At 40.2% G+C, this 20,453-nt stretch overlaps 1 protein-coding gene across 2 annotated transcripts in view; it reads left to right on the forward strand.

Annotated features, from left to right (window-relative positions):
- The window catches only part of NT5DC1 (5'-nucleotidase domain containing 1), a 148,539-nt gene that overhangs the window by 121,309 nt on the left and 6,777 nt on the right, over positions 1 to 20,453 (forward strand). The window contains exons 9-12 of one of the 2 annotated variants that reach the window (XM_037391260.1): positions 6,715 to 6,833; positions 7,701 to 7,859; positions 14,057 to 14,225; positions 17,901 to 20,122. In XM_037391260.1, coding sequence (XP_037247157.1) covers positions 6,715 to 6,833; positions 7,701 to 7,859; positions 14,057 to 14,225; positions 17,901 to 17,941 — 488 coding nt within the window. In that variant the 3' untranslated portion in view covers positions 17,942 to 20,122. Of the gene's footprint in view, positions 1 to 6,714; positions 6,834 to 7,700; positions 7,860 to 14,056; positions 14,226 to 17,900; positions 20,123 to 20,453 lie in introns of those variants that run through there. The other variant, XM_037391259.1, reaches the window with a different exon arrangement.

Here is a 20,453-nt window from a genome sequence, read left to right on the forward strand (position 1 = left end):
GCTTAGAGGGCTGGGATAAACTGAGAGATTACAGTCTGCACAGTGCAAAGAAGATGCTTTGTGTGTCTCAATTTTATTTTAATTACGAAATTTGAGGCATTTTTCCCAACTGACTGGTGGTGCTTATCTCATCTTCTGTGCTTCCCACCATCTTCTTCTTCTATCAACTCTTCAAATTTTTGTACAGCAATGAAGCAGACCCTAGTAGGAAAGGTTATAGACAGCTGCTTGAACTGAACTGCATATTCCTGAAATGATTATGTCAGTTTTTTCTTCTATTACCATACCTCTCCTAACTTATTTGAATTCAAAATGCTTTCTGGAAAACTTTGTTTCTCTCCATAATTATATGGGGATCTCTCCGATGACTATGATATCAGTATTGATAGGGTTATTTGAGGACCTTTGTCTGGATATCGGGAGTTCCTAATTTATAAGGCTCTGGAGCTTCTTACAAAACTAATGAGATCCAGAATAAAACTGTTCTGGGGAGGGAATTTATTTATTTTCTTGCCATTTTGTACCTCTCCAAGATCCCAATTAAAAAAAAAAACAACAAAAAAACAAAAAAAAAAACAAACCCACCAAACAATTTAAAAAGTATGTGCAAGGAAGAAATCAAAATCTGTATTTGTGCCTCTCTTACCCTTCCAAAATAGAGCTTCTCTGAGTTATAAATGCAATTAAATAAAATCATGGAAAAAGCTTCACCAAATCTGTGCATGAGCTACATTTTAAAATGAACTTGCAGATTAATCATTTTCCAAAAAGTGATTTTCCTTTTCCAGGGAAAAAAGGCCTTGCTTGTATTTCATCATATCAATGTTTTAAATAGAAACACTTTGTTCATTAGCCAGGCTGTTCCTGGGAGGGTATAAAGTTAATGGCTTGACATTAGAAAACAAATTACTAAATCTGCAGTGATCCGTTATTTTCAGTTCCTGTAACACAGTAATCAAAACTTCCTAAAGAAACTTATTTGCTGACTTCTCTAAAGCAAATACTGATTTTCTTACAAACAAGTAAAACTTCAGTCTTTTCTCTACATAGCCTGTTACTTGGCAAAATTAAGCAGTAAAGCAGATTTTAGTAAAAACTAAAAATGTAAAACTTTTTATTCACATATATATTTATTTTTCCTCTCTAAGGAGTCTGTGGTTCTTATATATATGCCCAGGGCAATTTGAAAATACACTATCTTGTACTCTGGTCTCATCAGGCCTTATAAATGAGTGGAAGAGCAGAAGTCCATTGTGAGAAAAGGAATTGTTAGTAATTGATAAGTAGCACTTAGGAATTATTATGAAATAGTTTATTTTTTTCACAGGATGGTATTTGTTTTTTTCTCTCAGCATTATATATGATGTTCTTTCGGAGTATTGCCAGCTTTTAGTAGTACTGTTATTTAGTCCTCCATATGAATGAGCACATATATGTTGGGATTTCTGAGCGTAAGAAGGATGTGTCGCTGCCTATGTAAAAGTGAAAATCATGTTCCAGTTTTCGGAACTGAATTTTTAGTTCGATTATTTCAGCCTTTGTCTCGCCAATCATAAGCCACCCTAAAGAAGGCAGAACAATGCAAGGGCAGGAAGGGGAGCTGAGTTTCAGGCTTTTTTGGAGGGGGCGGGGGGGGTGGAACTAAGCAAACCAAAAAAAAAACCAGATTGGACAGCCAATCACTAGACAGGCTGAAATCACTAATCACTTTGGGAATCCTTAACCTTTTATTTCAGCACATCACACTAAGGGAATAATTTGTTCCTTATCACTTCCCTGCAGTCATCCAGTCAGACAGGAGACTGGCAAGCGCTGGTGCACGTGTCAGGCAGATGGATTTCACAGCTGCTTCCAGGGCACAGGAGTAATTCAGGGATGGCGAAACACACAGTACTACCTGCCAGAATCCTGGAAACCACCCAGTAAAGGTGGTTGGTCTGTACATAGGAATTCGGGGTGCTATGCTACAGAAGGGTGCCCATAGGGTATGAAATTTTACCTCCAGCAAGCTTGTAAGTACTTGCTTTCTTCATGGAGAGCATGCCCACAGGGGAACTCTACAGCTTATGCCATCCTGCCTTATTACCTTTACAACTGGAAGAACCTACCAGAAAGATTTTACTTATGCAGGTCCCTTTGTCTTTCCTGCTTTCCTGCCCCAAGTCTCCTTCTGGAAAAAGAGTTTGTTTTTCTTAACTGAGCTCGAAATGCCATCTAAAATCAGACTGTGCTTGCAAGCTGGGCTGGAACAGAACCCAGCTTTTATATTAATGCCCTCAGGGCCCGAAATGGCATTATTTTAAATTGCAGAGAGGCATATCAGTATGATAGTTGTGCATCATAAAATGTACTTGTTTTACAATAGCCCCCTGAGGTGGTAACCACGGCTTCAGCATGCCAAACACATATGCCCATCTGCGCTGAGCTCCTGCATGCAGCGAGAGCCCATAGGAGCTGCCTATGGGTAGGAAGAGGCAGGAGCAGGTACAGGCACGAGCAGCGACAGAGTCACTGCATGTTTTTATTTGATTGTGCAGTAGGAAGGAACAAAAAATATCAGTAACGCTAATAGCCTGTCTAACTAGATTTGTATGGAAACGAGTAAAAGGCTGTCAGGAGAAAGATAGAAAGGCAGAAGAAGGGGTCGCTGGGATGCTGTACACACACTGCAGCAAAGCCTAGCACATCTGTGGCCAGCACGGCCTCTGGGCACTTGGAGATGCTTCCTCAGCCCCATCTCTGCCCAATCAAGTAGGTGTGAGGCGTCCTTGGACTCTTGGGTGAATCACTGGTGGGTCCTGTCCCCAGCACATAACCAGCAGTCACTGTAGGACACCCAACCCGAGGAGCCGCGCACCACGGCGGCCTCAGGGGTGGTGAGCTGATGAAAATTAACTTTGGTTAATTTGGTGGCTGAGTATAGGTGAATAACTGTCAAAGGGTACATTCGCCCTCACCCCTTAGCTTCTCTCTTAACCTTGGGCTTCCCAAATGAGAGGCCCATCCCATGGGCTGGGGATTAACAGTGTAAACAGCAGGCAGGTTAGGGATAGAGCTCCAGCTGCAGACCCTGAGCTGAACATGCAGTGTGGACACAACCTCTGCACTGCGTGTGTTCAGGTTTCCGTCTCAGCGGGTATAATGCTTTAACAGATAGCAAAGCAGGCGGCAGTGTGCAAGCATGTGCAGAGCCTTTCCCAAGGAGCGACTCTGTGCCAAAGTAAATTACCGTCAGTTGTCATTTAAATGGAAATAAGCTTCGCTGATTACTTTTTGCATATTCATTCAGAACAAAACCAGATGTTCTTCAGCCCATGTTATAAACCTGCAATGCACATTTAAAGGCAGGCGAGAAAATTCTCACAAGGAAAAGGATATTGAATCTTGTCTGTGAATCTGTTTATCTGAAAAACTGTATCTGCTAATGGTGATGGGAGTACATTTCTGATTCCGAAAACATTTCCCAAGCTGTTAGACATAGCAATATGCAAATTGCCATTCCAGCAAATATTAATATTGCCCCAGCATGAGTCAAGCTTTTGTTGTTGTTTTTTAAAAGGAATGGTAATTTCCCCTCAGGAAAACTGCTCTGAATCACTGTTGAGGTTTGGGTGAGTGTTTTAATAGAATGATTTTCTGGGTTTAATTATTTTAATTTTAGTTGCTTGCTACCTCTACACTTCTTGTCATGGCATGTTTTCATTCTACATCCAGGAATCCAGGTTGCAGTGATATATTAGACTTCAGAAGGAAGCAGGTCACTCTATCTAAATCATCTGAGAAATTCTTTTCGGTTATCCAGTCTGTTTGAAATTGTCAGGATGTCTCCTTTTCCTTCCAGCTTATAAGACATGAAGCATTAGCATCCCCGCCTATATATGTGTTGCTTCCTGCTGAAGGAATATTTATAGCATTTCTGACCTTTACATGAACCTTTACAAATCAATAACAGCAAAGTGGGAGGAAAGTCAGCAGCAGTTTTACTCTTGTCTGAGTGTAGTTAGTGTTAGGCCTGGAGTATCTAAAATACGTTAGGAACTACCATGATCACAGGCAGCATTTTTTCAGGAAATTTGCAGGTTTCTTCAGCACTGTCACGTAGCTGCTATCTGACGGATACAATACGAGCCAGAGCCAATGGTGTCATAAATGGGGTTTAAAGTTGTTGTGTATCAATTTTTATATGGCAGAACTACTACAAGAGGCCTTAAGAGCCAGTGCTGAAGAATAATTTTCTTGACTATATTTTGCCACAGGGATAGCGTAAGTGGATTAGAAATTGTTCGTATTAATGACTGCAAATGAAACACCATTAATTTCCTCCCACTTCAGGTTACAGAAATAGAATTGACATGGTCACCTCTAGATGGGTGAGCACAAGAGCTGTATGAGATGGTTCGAGGCAAGGTTTGCCAGTTCAGAGTCATTACCCCTATGACCCTACAACTGAAACATTATAAAAGACCTTTCCTAATTCCTCAGATTTCTGAAGTTCCTTTCAAAATCAAGGTTTTCCCATAATGAATTAGACATCTCAATGCTGTTTGCTGCCTCCAAGCACAGAGGAAGAAACCAGGCAAAATTTCCCTTCTTTTCACAGCCTAAAAGCAAAGTTCCTAACTTAATTAAATCCTTTCCTTCTCCAGAGCTGGCACCTCTAGAAAGTGCTTCTTGCACTCTTTTTTGCCTACCAAGGGATCCTGGCCAACTAGTTCAGACTGTAACTGTAAATTAGAAGCCTAAATTCCAGATGCATCGAGTTAAGTGAGATGAATCCCATTGCTAGGGGTGACAGTAATAGATCTCACAGAGTGAGAGATCTTCTACCTTGTAATTACAGTGAATTTTTTCAGTCAAGAGTGCCCCTCATGCCTTTCCACAGAGGTAGCCAAGCAGGGTCTTTCTTTTTGCTAGAACCTTCTGGTGCTACTGTAATACATAGGGCTCCTATCTGCAAATGCAATGCTGTGCTTTTGACAGTCCCTCTCGTACTAGCTCAATTTTTCTCTAGTATTTTCCTCATTGACTGAATGGAGAGACAGTGATAGCTATACTTCACAAGTTCAAGAAAGTTTTGATAGCAGCTCTGAGGACTTTTTTTTATAAGTTGCTTTTTCTATGTCCATATCATTTGAAGATTGTGTCTGCTTGTTCAGTCAGCCTTACAATTATGTCTAAAAATACAGGGCAAATAAAACAAATTCACTGAAGTTTGACAACTTCTGTTTGATCAAAAATTGTGCAGTCAAAACCATTTTAAAAGTCAGGAAATGAAGATTTATTTTTCATGGATGTTATCTTACTTATTATTATCGCTAGGTTCCTGAAGAAGAACAAAGGAAAACTTTTCCACACAAATTCTACATGAATTGTTAGCATCAACTTTGAATTTCCTTGGTTTTCCTAGTTTATAAAACACCCTGAATATGGAATCATTTTGTCTGAGAATAAGTCCTGTGTTTATTCAAATCCATAGATTCATAATACTGAAGTTATTTACTGCCTCTCTCCACATATCTATTTCTCTCTTTTTGCTTTTTTTATTTTTCAAGGACCAATGTCTGTGCCATATACGTCTTCAGTGCTCTTAAACATAAAGCTCACTGTTCTCCAAAATTTGCATTCCAGCTTTCAGCGGTCTCTAACCAGATGATGTTTGCTCTTAGTCTTCTTCATAACACATTTTGACTACTTTGAAACATTCTATAAAGCAGGAGAAAAACGGAAGTCTGGATGTTACACCTAAGTCAGGTCAAAGTATGTATTGGCTTCTAACCCCTCTGTCTCCAGCATAAAAAAAAAAAAAGACATGTTTGATTGAGACTGAATAAAAAAATCACCAAGGTACCAACATTTGCTGTACTTCAATAGACAGACATTAATATTTCTGATGAACTCCTAGTTTATCGGTTCACTAAGGCTCATATTTTGGCTCCAGCAAGAAGCTAAAAGGAGTTCATCTGGCAATAGCACATAGTTCTGAATGAGCAATAAAGTTACATGGACACCAGAACAGATCCAGCTGCTTTGGGACCAGCTACAGACAAAGCCTATGGCACAGTTGGGTGATGACTGGGGGGTTTCATTTTCTACTGATTTTTCCACTTCACTGACAGCTGCCAGTGTGGATATATATGCCAATGTGGATTATACCACCAGCAGCAATATTGCCTGCTCATCGTTTCTTCAAAACTGGATGATAACTAGAACTGCTCATTGTGCTGATCTAAGTCTGGCGAGTGCCCATAAGAGCTATCTCAGTCTGTTTTGTTATATTTATGTCAGTGTTTAAAAGCAGTAATCATTTGTCTGTGAGGAAGGGTGCATGCTGTCTCTTACAGTCTGTCTCGACCCATGGTTTCACCTTAGATCTGTAGCAGCTCCTCCATCGGTCTGGTCCATGTGGTTTCCTGCCATCCCTGCTGCAGCGTTTGCGGGGCAAAGCTTATGGCTGATTCTCCAGCTCTTCTGTAGCCCCTGCAGGCAAGGCTTGGCTGCTGCCTGTCTCACAAATGTCTGCCTACCTCCAGCTGCCAAACACCTTGACTGAACCCACAGTCAGTACCAGGACTTGAGCCAGACACTGGAGCTGGTTTAATGCCAAGGCAGACCATGGTCTCCAAGCTGTGCACAGGCAGTTTCTGACACATCTCATGAATGCAGGCGCATGGGCTGCCCTCACTAACGGCAGGTGATTTTGCTTGGTGTTTTCAGAGAATGACGAGGAGCAGGAAGCTCTGCTATCACTGGACAAACCCGGCTGGTATTCCCAAGGGAATGCTATCCAGCTTTATGAACTACTGAAGAAAATGACTGGCAAGTTGGATCCCAAGGTACATTAAAAATGAGAGTAAATCTTTCTGAAAATACCCTGTCTCAGTCTAAAATTCACCAGACAAATTTTCATTACAGTTAGGGATGTGATTGGTCACAAATTTTTGTTCTGGTTCACTTGCTGTTGTCTAACAGACTGCAGTCCAGAACTGGAAGGAGCATATTAGTCTTCTTATCGGTAGAATATGTCAGCTTTCTAGATGTTTTATTCTTTGTGCACAGTCACACACTTTGGCAGCTTTGGGGAGAATCAGACTGTAATCAGGAAATAAACAATCTCCCTGAGGAAACAGATTAAATCGGTTAAAAGGTGGCATCAGTGAAAACTAGGATCACGTTATTTTAATTACAGATCTGGATGGGTGAAAATGCTACTGGAGATGGTGGGACCACATTTTCCCTAATGGGTAAAATGGGCAAACCACCCCCTGGGCACAGAACAGAAGAGTTCTGAGTCACCGAGAGGTGTTCCATGTTCTCCCTTGTTTCCAAAGTTGTCCAAAATTCATTCCGGTTGCTCAGTATATTGTCTTGGTAGTCTTTTCCACCGGTTCCTGGCAGGCTATTTCTGTCAATCAAAAGACTCAGTAGTGTCTCTGTGCCAGTCCCAGCCAGGGATTCCCCGTCCAACACCCCTGGCGGGTGGGAGCGAGGAGGGTGTGCAGGGCCAGCCTTTTCCTTACAGAGCTGGTTGAAGGTACAGCTCCAGGCTGTGACATTAATAAGATCTCTGTGTGTCTTGACCAACCGTAACATGAAGGAATTTTTATTAGGTTGTTTTAAAGCTTTTTCTCTCTCTGTGAAATAAAGTTTGCTTGTGTTTTCCCCATATACAATGAACTTTTAATTTGCTGCTTCCCTCATAGGTTGTTTATTTTGGTGACAGCATGCACTCAGATATTTTCCCAGCTCATCACTATAGCAACTGGGAAACTGTCTTCATCTTAGAGGAGCTTCTAGGGGACAAAGTTACGGTGCCTGCAGAGACTGAATCTGAGCCCGTGGAGAAGAAAGGAAAATATGAGGTAAGGGTTCCTTGCAGGTGTTTCCTGGAACAGAAGAAAGTAAGTTACAAAAAAAGCCTCATGCCACCTGCGCTGAGAATGAGCCTGGTTATCTTACCAAGGTGCTGGCAGCATCAGCATCCCTCACAACTGTATCCTCCTGGCTGCACCGGGAGGGTGCCATTCTGTCCCAGCTCGGCATTGCACGGGTGACACAGAGCCTCTACCCAAAGCTAAATCACAGATCTCAGAGAAAGGACTGTATGCTCTTTCCCTTAACAAAAAAATGTAGTCTTCTCCTTTTCAGTAACAAGAACCTGCCCTCCGTCCTACAAGGAGAAATTTCATCGCCATTTACGGCAACTCCAGCACCTGAACTCTGCCGAGTTCATGACATTGCCCTGCATGTTGTGGCCAACTCTGAAACACGGAGGAATTTCTATTAGTCTGTTTCGAAGCTCTCTTCCTCTCTGTGTGAAATACAGTTTGCTTGTACTTTCCTTATATACAAATAACTTTTGAGTTGCTGCTTCCCTCGCAGGTTGTTTATTTCGGTGACAGCTGCACTGAGGTAAGAGGGGCTGGTTTGAAGTCTGGTCCCATGCAGACGGCTCATAGTTACCTCAGATAAATCATGTGAATATTCAGGTTGATCTGGGTTGATCACAGCTGGGAACCAGCGACTTAGCACTACTGCCACTCTAATTCTCCCACAGAAGGTGGAGGGTTACTATGGTTTATCATTTTTCCACTGCCAAAGAACTAAACAGATGGGGAACGGTGCTCAGACGGCTGACATGGCAGCGCTGTAGCTCCAGCGTGTCCTGTGTAGGAACTACAGTGAAGCTTCACTCTCCATTTGGAGTGTTACTTCTTTTTTGTATGCTCCTAAATAAATAAGTCATTTTCTTCTAATTGCAGAGAGATATATATGCTTTTTGCATGTTGCTTTGAAAAGCACTTAACTTTTTTTTTCTTCTTAAATAATTAATCTTTGTGATTAAAAAGTTAACTTACTGATAAGAAGATTTTTGTGGGGTGTTTTTATACTAGAGATGCTTTTGATCTGACTAAGAAGCCTTTTAAAAGCTGCTGGGTTTTATGGAGAAAAGGATATCTTCAATGAAACTAAAACAATATAGATGTGACATCGAATTCTCTAGTTTTTTCAATAGACTTATCTAATATTTTCCCCCACTATCCTGATTTCTAAACTAAGGTCAGACAAGGGCATTTCAGTTACTTAAATAGGGAAATTAATTATCAATGTTTAGGCTTTTCCCCTGAGTTGCAGAAAAACAAAACTGAAGACAAACAAATTCAAGTCTCTTTATCAAGAAAAATGTGTTTCTCAGTAAGAAAGCAGGGGGGTGGGGGTGGGGGTGTGCGCGTGCGTGCACTATTAATAGGTTAATATAATTTGATTTAATTAATGAATCCTATGAAAATAACTCATTTTCCTCCATAAATCTGTTCATTCTCTGACTGGAGGCTCTGCTGCATTGCTGGTAGATCTTACATCTCTGTAAGATTTGGGGGGGGGGGGTTATTCAGCCATGGTTTCTTAAGCATGTTCAATATATGCTTTGAAAGCACACATTTTTAATTTTTAAAGACAACCAGAAAATGTTACTTTTCCTGGAAGTACAAAGAAACAGTTATAGAGTGATTGATGCATTTCTAAGCCCTTGATGATGATTTGGTTTTCTTTTGTTGCAATACTTCTGGCCAACTGCTCACAAGATCCATCTTCTCTATCACTGCAGTTATCGAGCAGGAAACTGAGACTTTTAGACAGGTGCTTGACATTTCACTAATGCTGTAGTATTCCTGATAAGAGATTGCAGTATCTCGGGGAGACACCACCCCTGCCACACACAGCCCCTGTTCAGCTTACATCCGCTACCAGTGACAGCAAGCAAGCAAGGGAGAAATGAATTGCGCTGATTAAAGGAACCTGAACCAGGGGGGCCGTGGCAGGTCAGTGGTGTTATTTCATTACCACGCTGCTCACTGGAGTCTGAACAACAGGTCACATCCATATCTCTGCAGTTGACTGGACACCACTAACTTAACAGGACTAGTTCAAAGGGACTCCCTTTACAAGCCTATGAAACTTTTATTTTCATTCCCCCAATCAACTTCTCCCATTAACCCTTTGATTAAGAGAGGGGAAAAGCCTATTCAAAGGACTGTAGAAAGTCAGCTGGGTTTGGAAAATTAGGCATTAGGAAATTAGATTTAGTCTTGTTCATCAGCCTTATCATTCATTGGCAATAAAAAAAATACACTACTATTGCAGATTTTCCATGCCATGCCGTGTGTGCAGAGGGACTGAAAATTTAGTATAAGATGCAGTCCTCCCTTCTATCAGTCTTTACAAAATATTATTAAAGAGATAAAGTAGTAGTTCTAATTTGCAATTGCATCTTTCAGAAAGATACTGCAAAAACCTGTTTTCAGTTGTTTGACTGGTATTTCATCACTAATGGAGAGAGGGGAAAAAACCAACCTCCTCAGACACAAACTGGGAGGCTTGTAATTTCCATTTTCATTAGCAGTTTTTGTCTTTTCCCTTCAATTAAATGCATGATATAAGCCAGTTACACATAACTGAAATTATGGTAACAACTGCAGTTCTTTCAAGTGTATGAGTCATAACCAAATGATCAAGAGAAAAGCTATTCATGCAATTACTCGGCTCCTCAGCGAATTGCAGCATGCAGCGGGGGGAAAAAATACCAAGCATTGTGTTGAAACAAGATTCCCCCCAGATTTGGGGGTTTGTTTGCTTGGCTGGAGGCTTTGGTTTTGCCTTCCGTTCTTTAAATATGTGATCACTTCCATCAATGAAAACTCAAAGAAAAGCTGGAATTTGTCCCAGGAGTTCGAGGGAAACAATTACAGAGGAGCTAGTCAGTGTGTAAAAACCTTGGCCTATAGGAATGAATGGAGCAGATATTGAATAATTTTTTGGTGGATATAGATGAAATTTTTCCGGTTAAAAGGAAAAAATAATTTTTACAGTATTGCCTAGTGTCTGATTGGTTGGGGGTGCGTCAGGGCCCTTAACCCCCCAATTTCTGGGACTCTCTCTGGTAACAAGGGAGTAATTTAAAAATAAGACAAGGCTAATTACTGTGTGCCTTTTGGCTCTGTTTGTTTGTCTCTTCATTCCTGTTTATCTTGAACACAAATCTAACAGTACTTGCAAGAACAACCCGATGGGCTGTTGTAAAGCCTGGCGAGTTAAAGCAATATCCTGAAGTGAAATGCATTTTATTTTAGTCTGCTTATAGTGATCCATATTGTACTTTAGGTACAATGATCATGGATGAAATGTTTTATATTTGCGCATGACTTGTTGGGGAAAGATTCTGTGCAAAAGTCAGACCAGTGGCAGACCTGCCCATTTGTGCACCCAGCTTGAGTGTGTTATTCAAGGACATCTGGTTGTTGTGACCAGCACAGCTCTGTTGGTGGAAACACCTCAAATACTTGCTGTTATACCGGCAAAACCATATTTCGAGCATTGATTTTTACTGGCACTAAGAGTCAATGGTGGTGTTGCTACCTCAGCACAGAGCATACAGCCATCAGTACCATCCATCACATTGGATGCAGTAAAGTAATCACAGTGCTCTGCACTTGGTACAAAGACAACGGCATAGGTGGCAAATCCCCATCTAAATAATGCCTTTAAAAAATACTGACAGCAGCTTGGTTTTTCACTTCTGTCTCCTTTACATCCTTCTTTCTTTCATTGCTTTACCAAATGTAGAAAAACTTCAGAGCTCGGCTCCCTGCCTGTTTGTGTTTTAGAAAGGTCACTTGTAAGCTGACAAATCTGCGTTACCCTAGAGTCCTATTAACAGATTCTGTCTGCTCTGTTAACAGACCCTATTTGTCTGCAGTTAATAAAGCAAAGGTGATAGTAAGTACTCCAGGTGGTTTAACTTAGCGGAAAGCCCTGGGACCTGGGGAACCCTGGTACCATCATTATTTCTCTAAAGTCTAGACATAGTCTTCCAGGCTTTGTACCCTCAACTGACACAATCAACATCTGACCTGCTACTGTCTGACCAATAAGCCTGAGAGCAAAACCACATGCTTGGGGGTTTTGCATAGGAAAGAGGGATTGCTCAGTAATTCCCAGGATCTACTGTCCTATTGCAAGAGCAAACCCCATGTGTGGGGACTGCAGGAGTGGCTGATGCACCTTCCAGAGCTCCTCAGCCCCACTGTTGAATGTGTGCCTTCAGGTATGTGAAGAGTAGTGATGTTAACAGGGGACTTTTGCCTCATTTCACAGATGTATAGATTCATGGTACATGGTCTTTCCTTTATTGCAGGCTATCTAAGCTGCAGATGAGATATGGACATCTTCTAGGCATAGTTAAGGATGGCAGGGGGAGCGATGTCTGATGCTTCCTAAGGATGTGGGCATAGTTTTGACAGCTCTTCTCAGATTTGAGATCCAGATTTAGCCTGCCAAACTGCCCGTGTCATGTGGTGATAAGTGAGTAGCAAAATGACAGTTCTCTACCAGGTGGCTTGATGACAACTCTCCTACCTAGCTAGGTTTGGTTTTACTAAGAGCTTGGGCTGTAAATGCAAAATCTAACGTTAACTCCCTCCTCCTTAATAAGGAAGAAATTCCCACTCTGAGAATCAGACCTCTGAAAAAATCAATTCATTCCTCAGATTTCAACTTTAATTGCCTGTTGAACCAACCATATGTTTCAAAAAGCAGTAGCCTCAGATTTTTTCCCCTGTCAATAAACAAGACCCTGCATTTTGTGTAAATGCTTATGCAGGCCAGTACTGGGGCTGTTGTTTGGATTTATCACCTGCACAGCTGTAATGGCCATAAGAGTTTTCTGCTTATGTCATCCAGCTGGCAAACATTTTAATTCAGCATAGCATCTACATTTAATTATAACTAATGTAAAGTCCTGGGATTTGCATGGAAAGGTAAGACTTGTCAAAAAAAAAAAAAAAAGTAAGATGCTGTCCTTTTGTGTGAGGAAGAGAAAAAAGGGAAAAAGAAAAAAAAAAAAAACCACACACAAAAAAAAGCCCAGCTCTTAATACCTTGTTTTGAAACAAATTGTATGGATTTTTTTTCCCAACCTATTTGCATCAGAAGCCAGAAACCAGTATCTGTTTGTCCAAATCAATACTTCCTCCCCAGCCCCAGCTATGCTTGGAGAAAAAACTGTTACACAGAATCACAAAAAGAATGGCCCTGTGTTTACTGATGTGGTCTGCTCGGCTAGATCAACAGCTGACTTGTGATCAAAAGCCACAGACCTCTTTCATAAAGACAAATTATTCCAGCAGATTCTCAGATCTGTTAAGAAAGGGGTTAAATGGGAAATAAAGTACAAAAGTTCACAAATCTGGAGGCACACGCTAGGATATCTGTTCTATGCTTTACTGGTCTGAAAAGTTAATTTGTACACAAATTACTTTAACAGATTTTCTATACTGTAGTTCACACTTTTGTTTTCCAGTTTTTCATCTTTCTGCAGAGGCCTCCTGGAGCTTTTTCTGGCTGCTCATGGCAATATATAGCAGGTTTCAAGATGAACTGCTAAAAAAATCAGTTTTCCCAATGCTGCTTTAATGCTCTCTTTAAAACATGAGTCTACATGTTGTTGTCTGAAAAAATACATGAAAAAAAATCAATTTTTCACAGTTTGCTAGGCAACTGAATGGCTTTCCATGGATCCTGCAGCTCTGTTCTCACTCATTCCTCAGCTCAGAACCAGATAACACGACACAGGTGGCATGATGTGTTCTTCCCAGTTACTCCATCTAGCACTGGGAGACTCCTTTCTCCTGGGAGGAGGTCCAGGCTGGGTTACTGACTGCGCCTCAGCTGTCTAGCTTCTCTAGCAAAGGCAGCAGGCTGTTCACACTATCAAACCCAGAAAAATGGGGAAAAGAAAGGTTTTTTTAAGGGACAATTTAATGCCAGCTTTTTATGTTCTAGGGAATCCATAAATTGCATAAACAGGAGCTTGGGGACTTATGGGAGGAAGATTGTTATTGTTTTTCTTTATAATATTTTTAAAGTTATATGGCTGCTGAGGTACAATACAGTTTTCCTAGAAAATCAGAGAAATGCTAATGTTCCTTAAACTAACACTTGTGGTTAGAGAGAGAAAGAAGATTTTTTTTTTTCTAAGATTACATGTTTCTTTTTCTTTCAGGGAGATTCGCTCAAAGCTCCTTACTTTGCTTCTAAACAGTGGGGCTCCTTCTTCATGGACAGATTGCCAGGCCTGGAAAATGCAGAGGAAACCTTAGTTCGCACATGGTCCTGTAAATGCGTTAGCACTTACAGCACTATTGCAATCCCTAGTCTTGAAGCAATAGCAGGTAAGGAAGATGGCTTTTTTTTTTTACCCCCCCTAATGAGCATGTAGTATTCATAGTAACCTTGTAATACTGTGGATGTATTTTTGAGATTACCTGTATCCAAAATGCATTCAAAAATACTGTGTTCATATCACACAACACTTAATGTTAGTGGCTATTAATTACTTTGATATTTGTGCTTTTAATAGTTCTCTGATACACCATTTTTTTGTTTGGCTCTGGAAATTTTAGATATTTAATGTATCCTATGTTAAAAATAGGATGCAACACTTACCAGACTGTAGATTAGTTCCTGAACTTGGTCAGGACTTCCTCACAGTATTTTGCTGTTTCTACTTTCAGTGGTGAGTTACTTTAGGAAACAAACGCATGCAAAGTTACTTGGGGTTTTTACACTTGCAGATATGTTTCCTTCTGATCTGGCTTATTATTCTTCCTCAGTCAACCCACTTATCCCATTACAGTTGAAATGTAGATGAACAAAGGCAAGAATGTAATGAAACCAAGAATGCCTAGGACTGTGCTTCTCTCTTTCCTTTGTATTTAAAATGTGTGCATTGCTTTTGAAACTGCATCATTATGGATAGAACTGGAGCCTAAAACACTCTCCTTGTCTGGAAAACAAGGCCATCACAAGCAAAGTCTTGTTCTCCACAAATTCACCTAAATAAGAAACCAGCTCAGACTTTCTACCTTCTTACATGAAGGCTGCGTTAAAGATACAATTATGGCTGATCTTCTGATTTCCACTGTTTATCCCCGGAGGGACCATACGTTATTTTGGATGGTTTGTAGCCATAGTTGTAGCAGTAATATGGCAATAACTTTGCAGCTGCAGTACATATCAGTTGATTATGAAGTGGTGGTGAAGAATCTCTTTCCATATATCCTCAGTCTATCATTTTGCCTTACTGAACTTTATCAAGATACCATATCTAGAGGAATAAACAAATTATTAAATGAATAAGATGCTTAGCTGTATGAAGAACACAGCAGGTATTTCCTTTACTGACCCCTCTGTTCAGCATGTTTCCTCCTTCATGCATAAGACCAAGAAATAAGTAGTTGTTCTGTGAGAGCATTTTAGATTTGCCCAGTGGTTATTTCTACACCAGAACATGACAGACCTGTTCTTTGCAGCCATATTGTACACATGTATGTACCTTGCAAGGAAATCTCAAAACAGAAAACTCGTATGGTGCCACAAGTTATTCATACTTCTGATATTTGCTCGGTATGTCAGCCTAAAGGTACAAAGCCCAAATATACCAAGGGAAATTGCCAAGAGAGAGGTAACTTCTGTAATACTTCCTTCTAATACCTCTTCTGGAGTAATTCTGTGGCTTGCTTTGGAAGCATTGGTCTAGAGCAAACACATTGGTCAGCCACACTCCGTGAGACTCTGCCTCCCAGCCAGCTCCCCCCAGCCACAGCTCACTTTGCAGGGCCAGCAAAGGCTTCAGACCACAAACATACCGCCAAGTTTCCAGCTACAGATGAAGGGGTGAGAACCAGAAAGGCATATCTGTGGAAATTAGCAAGTAGGATAGCTGCCTGTCATGGGCGGCGGAGCCCCCGCAAAGTCTGTTCCTCCACCAGGAGGGACACTGCGAGCCATCCCTCGCTGCGTCAGATCGCTGCTGGGGCAGGGGCTGGTGTCTGCAAAACTTACCTTCCAGAGCTAAAGGACAGGGGAGAAATAACGTTTTTAACTTGCAGCTGTGCACCTGAAAGCAGACTCAAAGCTGAAGGTATGAGAACATCTCTGGTTTCTTACAGAGAGAGGTATTTGTTTGTTTGTGCGGAAGAGCAGATGTTCATTATTATGGATGTTGAGGAATTCCTGACTCCTCTGGAGTACCTTGTCTGACTCCTGTCACAGCAAGCTGTGAGAGCCCCTGCTTTGCCAAGCCCTGAAGTTTTTGGCTGCAGTTGTAAGTCACAGCTTAGCTGCAGCTATTTGGGAATAACTAGCTAGAAGAGATTCAAACGGGTTGTGCAAGTTTGATGCACTCCAGCTTTTCCTTTTCTATTAATCTACTTAATTACCAGCAGAGGACTTTCCACTGCCAAGCTACAAAAACGCAAGCCTTTCCTCAAGGTGCCCTGAGCCCCGCCAGGCTGCCAGCATGCTGACCATAGGAGCCCAGCTCCTGGTCACCGGCTGGCACGGCACAGCAGCACTGGCTCAACCTGACCCCGCCAAAGGAGCTGCTGCCTCCCTGCAGGTGTGCTGCAGCCTCCCGTGAGCTGTGGGCTCACCGGGGCTTCTCTGTCAGCCATATCTGACCTCGCTTTTGTGCGATAGTAAGTGCCACATACAAGTAAATACCCCATCAGCTTGCAGCCTGCAAAAATACTTGGTGAAAGGCAGACAATTGCTGCTATGCTAACTTTTAATGAATTTATTCTTGTTGTTTGGATGCAACATGTATCTGTGCGTAAAGAATAGCTTGGTTTACTTCTCAAGGCACAGCTTTCATTGAAAAAGTTTATTCAAAAAATTATGGAACGTTATTCAATACTAGTGGTGTTTTACAAAAATAACTCAGTTTTCATCAACATTCATATGAGAATTCTTTTGAGAGAGTTATCAAAAATTCATTTTGGGTCATAAAACCCATCAAGCCTGTTCCCATTTCTTTTATTAAATAGAGGAAATATGTAAAAAAAAAGTAAATAAACTAAGCTATGGATCTGGATTGAGAAACTGAAATGGAAACAACTTTGACAGTTCTCTTTTTTCACCATGTTATACATTTGGTGCGGATGCCTTCTGGTAGTTTCATCTGAAGAATTTAAAAATCTAACAAAAGGGAACGATCTGATACTCACTAAAGAGCATGGTAGGAAAAGGCTTTCACATGCTGCTGCTGCAGTTTTTGTCCATTCAGAGCATAAAATAACAACACATACACACAAATTGTGCGTGTAATTAGTAAAATGGCATCTTGTTGATAAGATGATCCAATCCTTTCTTCATTAGCTTTCTGTGCTCATCAAATGTAGTCATTCTTCTATACTTCTGCCCCCGTCTTTACTTGAAAATTCAGTATTTGACTCAAAAGGGGTTTGGTTTCAAAGATGCATCAGCAATTCTGAACTTTAATCTCACCTGTGACAAAGGAAGTATTAGTGGGATTGTGGATTACTGCATCACAGTTTGTCATCTAAACTCCCCTGACAGACTCTGAAGAGAAATTGCCATTTTCCTTGTGCATGAAAAAGGACATTTTGTTTAGTGTTAAAATTTCCCCAAGAAATGGGGGATCTTGTATAATACCTTCTGTGTACTTTCCTGTTTGGAGTGGAAATCAGATAAAGGTCAAGTAAGACTCTTAATTTAAGACACCTTGACATTAAGATGATATTAAACAAATTAACCGAAGAACATCATTATGGTTATATCATTGTAATATTAAGAGAAGATGAGTTAAGTTTTAAGTTTTCTAAACATCTTGCAGGACCTTTATGAGCTAGTTCTCCTTACCCACTTTCATTAATCAGGGAAGTTTTTCTCAAGTATTGGAAAGCTGATGAGCTCATGATTATATTGGCCAGTACATGGTTAATAAAATAGTAGAAGCCAGTGTCCCTACTCCTGTTCTATGTGCCTCATGCACAAATCCATGTGTTTCTTCACTTTTCTGCTATTGAATCTCTCCTCATTTACAGCTCTCTTACAGAGTTTGACCATTTCAAGCACAGTGACATGATAAGCCAAATTTTCCATCCCTGTGGGAACATTACATTTGAGCTCAGACACAGAAACTGAAACGTGTAGGGGTCTGTGTGAAAAATGGCTTTTTGCATAAACCACAGTTTCTAATACATCCTCCTCCACTTCAGAAAGTTTGGTATGAGCCAAGTAGAGGCGAGTACTCTTATCTATCATACCTGGATAATCTGAACTTTACCTCCAAGGGGCAGGCAACTACTGCTCTGTGGCCATTTGATCAAATTTCCAGATACCCGTGTAAATAATTCCATGTCCTGCATCACATAGGTATTCCAGCAATAATCACAGAAGATCTCTCAGATTTACAAAGATCAAATATAAAATCAAGGTTTTTTAGGAAAAAGTCACTCAAATAACTAGCCAGTGCTTCCATTTCTGGTGGATATTTGATTAACAATTCTTTGATCCCAAAAATAATATGCATATTTCAAGCTAATACTTTTCCTTTGAATCTCATTATGCTTGGTATGTTTATAAAAGTCCCACTTCAAAAAATTCTGTGAACAGTAATTGTGGAGTTTTAGAGCGTACAGGGGTATTTTGGTAAGTTTGTTTTGCTCTTCATTGCAAAGAAAAGCTTAAGAAAGTTTTACAAAGATGTAAATGCTAATAAGGAAAAAAAAAAACTTTTTTAGAATTTTGTAATTGTTAACCTCATCTACTGAACATGTCTCAAAAGTGCTGAATGGTGAGGTCTGTCGTAGGATTAAAAGTCACTCTAAGCAAGAAGAGGAGATTGAGCAATGTTGCAGCTCAAGATAGTTGAATTTCAGAGAAGAATGAGTGCAAATGTAAATGTTTTATGGAGACAGTTCATCTCACACTTTGGAGATTTGATAACCAAGATTGTGTCACACATGAGGATAATGCATATTTTAAATCTTGCGTGCTGTATGAAATCTTATCATGCTTTGCCCATAAGTTTTCTCTTCATGCCTTATTGCTATTTCAATCAGCTAGTACAAGAGAAAAATCTCCATTATAATTTACCAAAGCTGTCTCTTTAAAGACGCCTACAGATCTGTATGTACCCTGCCACTTTCTGCGGGAGCTTGAGTTGTCAGCCTGCTTGCTGTATAAATATAATGATAAAATTGCCAGTGAACCATGGCAAAGAAGTTCATGTTTCTGCTTAGAGTTGCAAATTATCTGCACAATGGAAAGCCCAAGGCAGCTGGGGCTGGGGCACCAGAACTGGCAGCGTGCAGGTCGCAGATACACGGGTCTGCCTGTCACAGATCAACTACGAACTGCAAACCTCACACTCTTTCTTCAACAGGTACTTTAAAGATGAATGCCCTTGAAGAATCAACTATTACCATGGAAGTCATGAATTTCTATATCCTGAACAGTTTCATTCATAATTATTGCTGAAGTGAAACAAAAAATCCCCCGTATTTTAATACATTAGTTCTATTTTTTTCATTGACATTAAATCATTTAAAGTCAAATCCAGCTCCTATTAAAACTAAATTAGTCTTTCCTGTAACTAGAGTGATAATTACATGCTCTTATTCAAATAATAATAGCATATAATTTCCTTAAACATATAGAACTATCCATATTATACATGACTTGTTAATTAGCAGTAAACTTTTCTGTTTAATGCTTTACCTTATTACAACCATGCCTTTACTTACCAGCTTCAGTTTAAGAATGTATCTATACAATATCATCTGAAGACTAGGTTTATCCAAATGCTTTGAGGATGTAAACTGCTTTGGGGCTTAGCTGCTATAAATACTAGTTGCTACTAAAAGGCTGAAGAGGTTATTTTTATAATGAAACTTTTTATGCAAGAAACGTATTTTTACATCTGGTGAAAAATTGGTATAAGTCTACAACGACAACATTTCTGAGGTTTTCTGATTCTGAGGTTTTGATGCAAGAAAAAAAAAGCAGATAGCAAAGGTAACTGACTAGAGAGAAGATACATGTTCTGAATGTATGAACATTGTATTAACAGCATCCTGCTCTGTGTAAACTGAAAAGCATCAGATAAGGTAAATCTGATTCATCAGTTCCATGAAAATAATTTCAGTGTTCTTCATTTAAGAGAAAGAAAAACATACTCAACACTACAGATAAATGTAATGCAACTATTTTGTCAGTTGCAAAATACAACTGAAACCGACAATAAACTGCATTTAAACCATAACAAAGTAGTATTCAATAAAGCAGAACTAGTTTGTAAAAAGCCTTCAGAACACAGTTATTTCCCCAAGGGTTCAAGACCTCAGCTTTCCCAAAAGATTTGGCTACTTGCTAGTAATTTTCAGCACAGAAAGGACAGCTGTCAGTGTATTACAATTTGTTCAGCCTTCCCTTCCTCCTCCAGAAAGGTATATTGACTTGTGCCCCTGAAGGCCGTGTCAAATCATGCAGAACCCAAAAGATTACTTCCTAGCCAATAACTGACAGAAATGTTCCTGCCATCGTTACTGTGCTCTGTGAGATGTCAAAGTACAGCCACCTCTAAAAGATTAAAG

Source organism: Falco rusticolus, chromosome 6 (assembly GCF_015220075.1).
Source record: "Falco rusticolus isolate bFalRus1 chromosome 6, bFalRus1.pri, whole genome shotgun sequence".
Taxonomy (NCBI): Eukaryota; Metazoa; Chordata; class Aves; order Falconiformes; family Falconidae; genus Falco; species Falco rusticolus.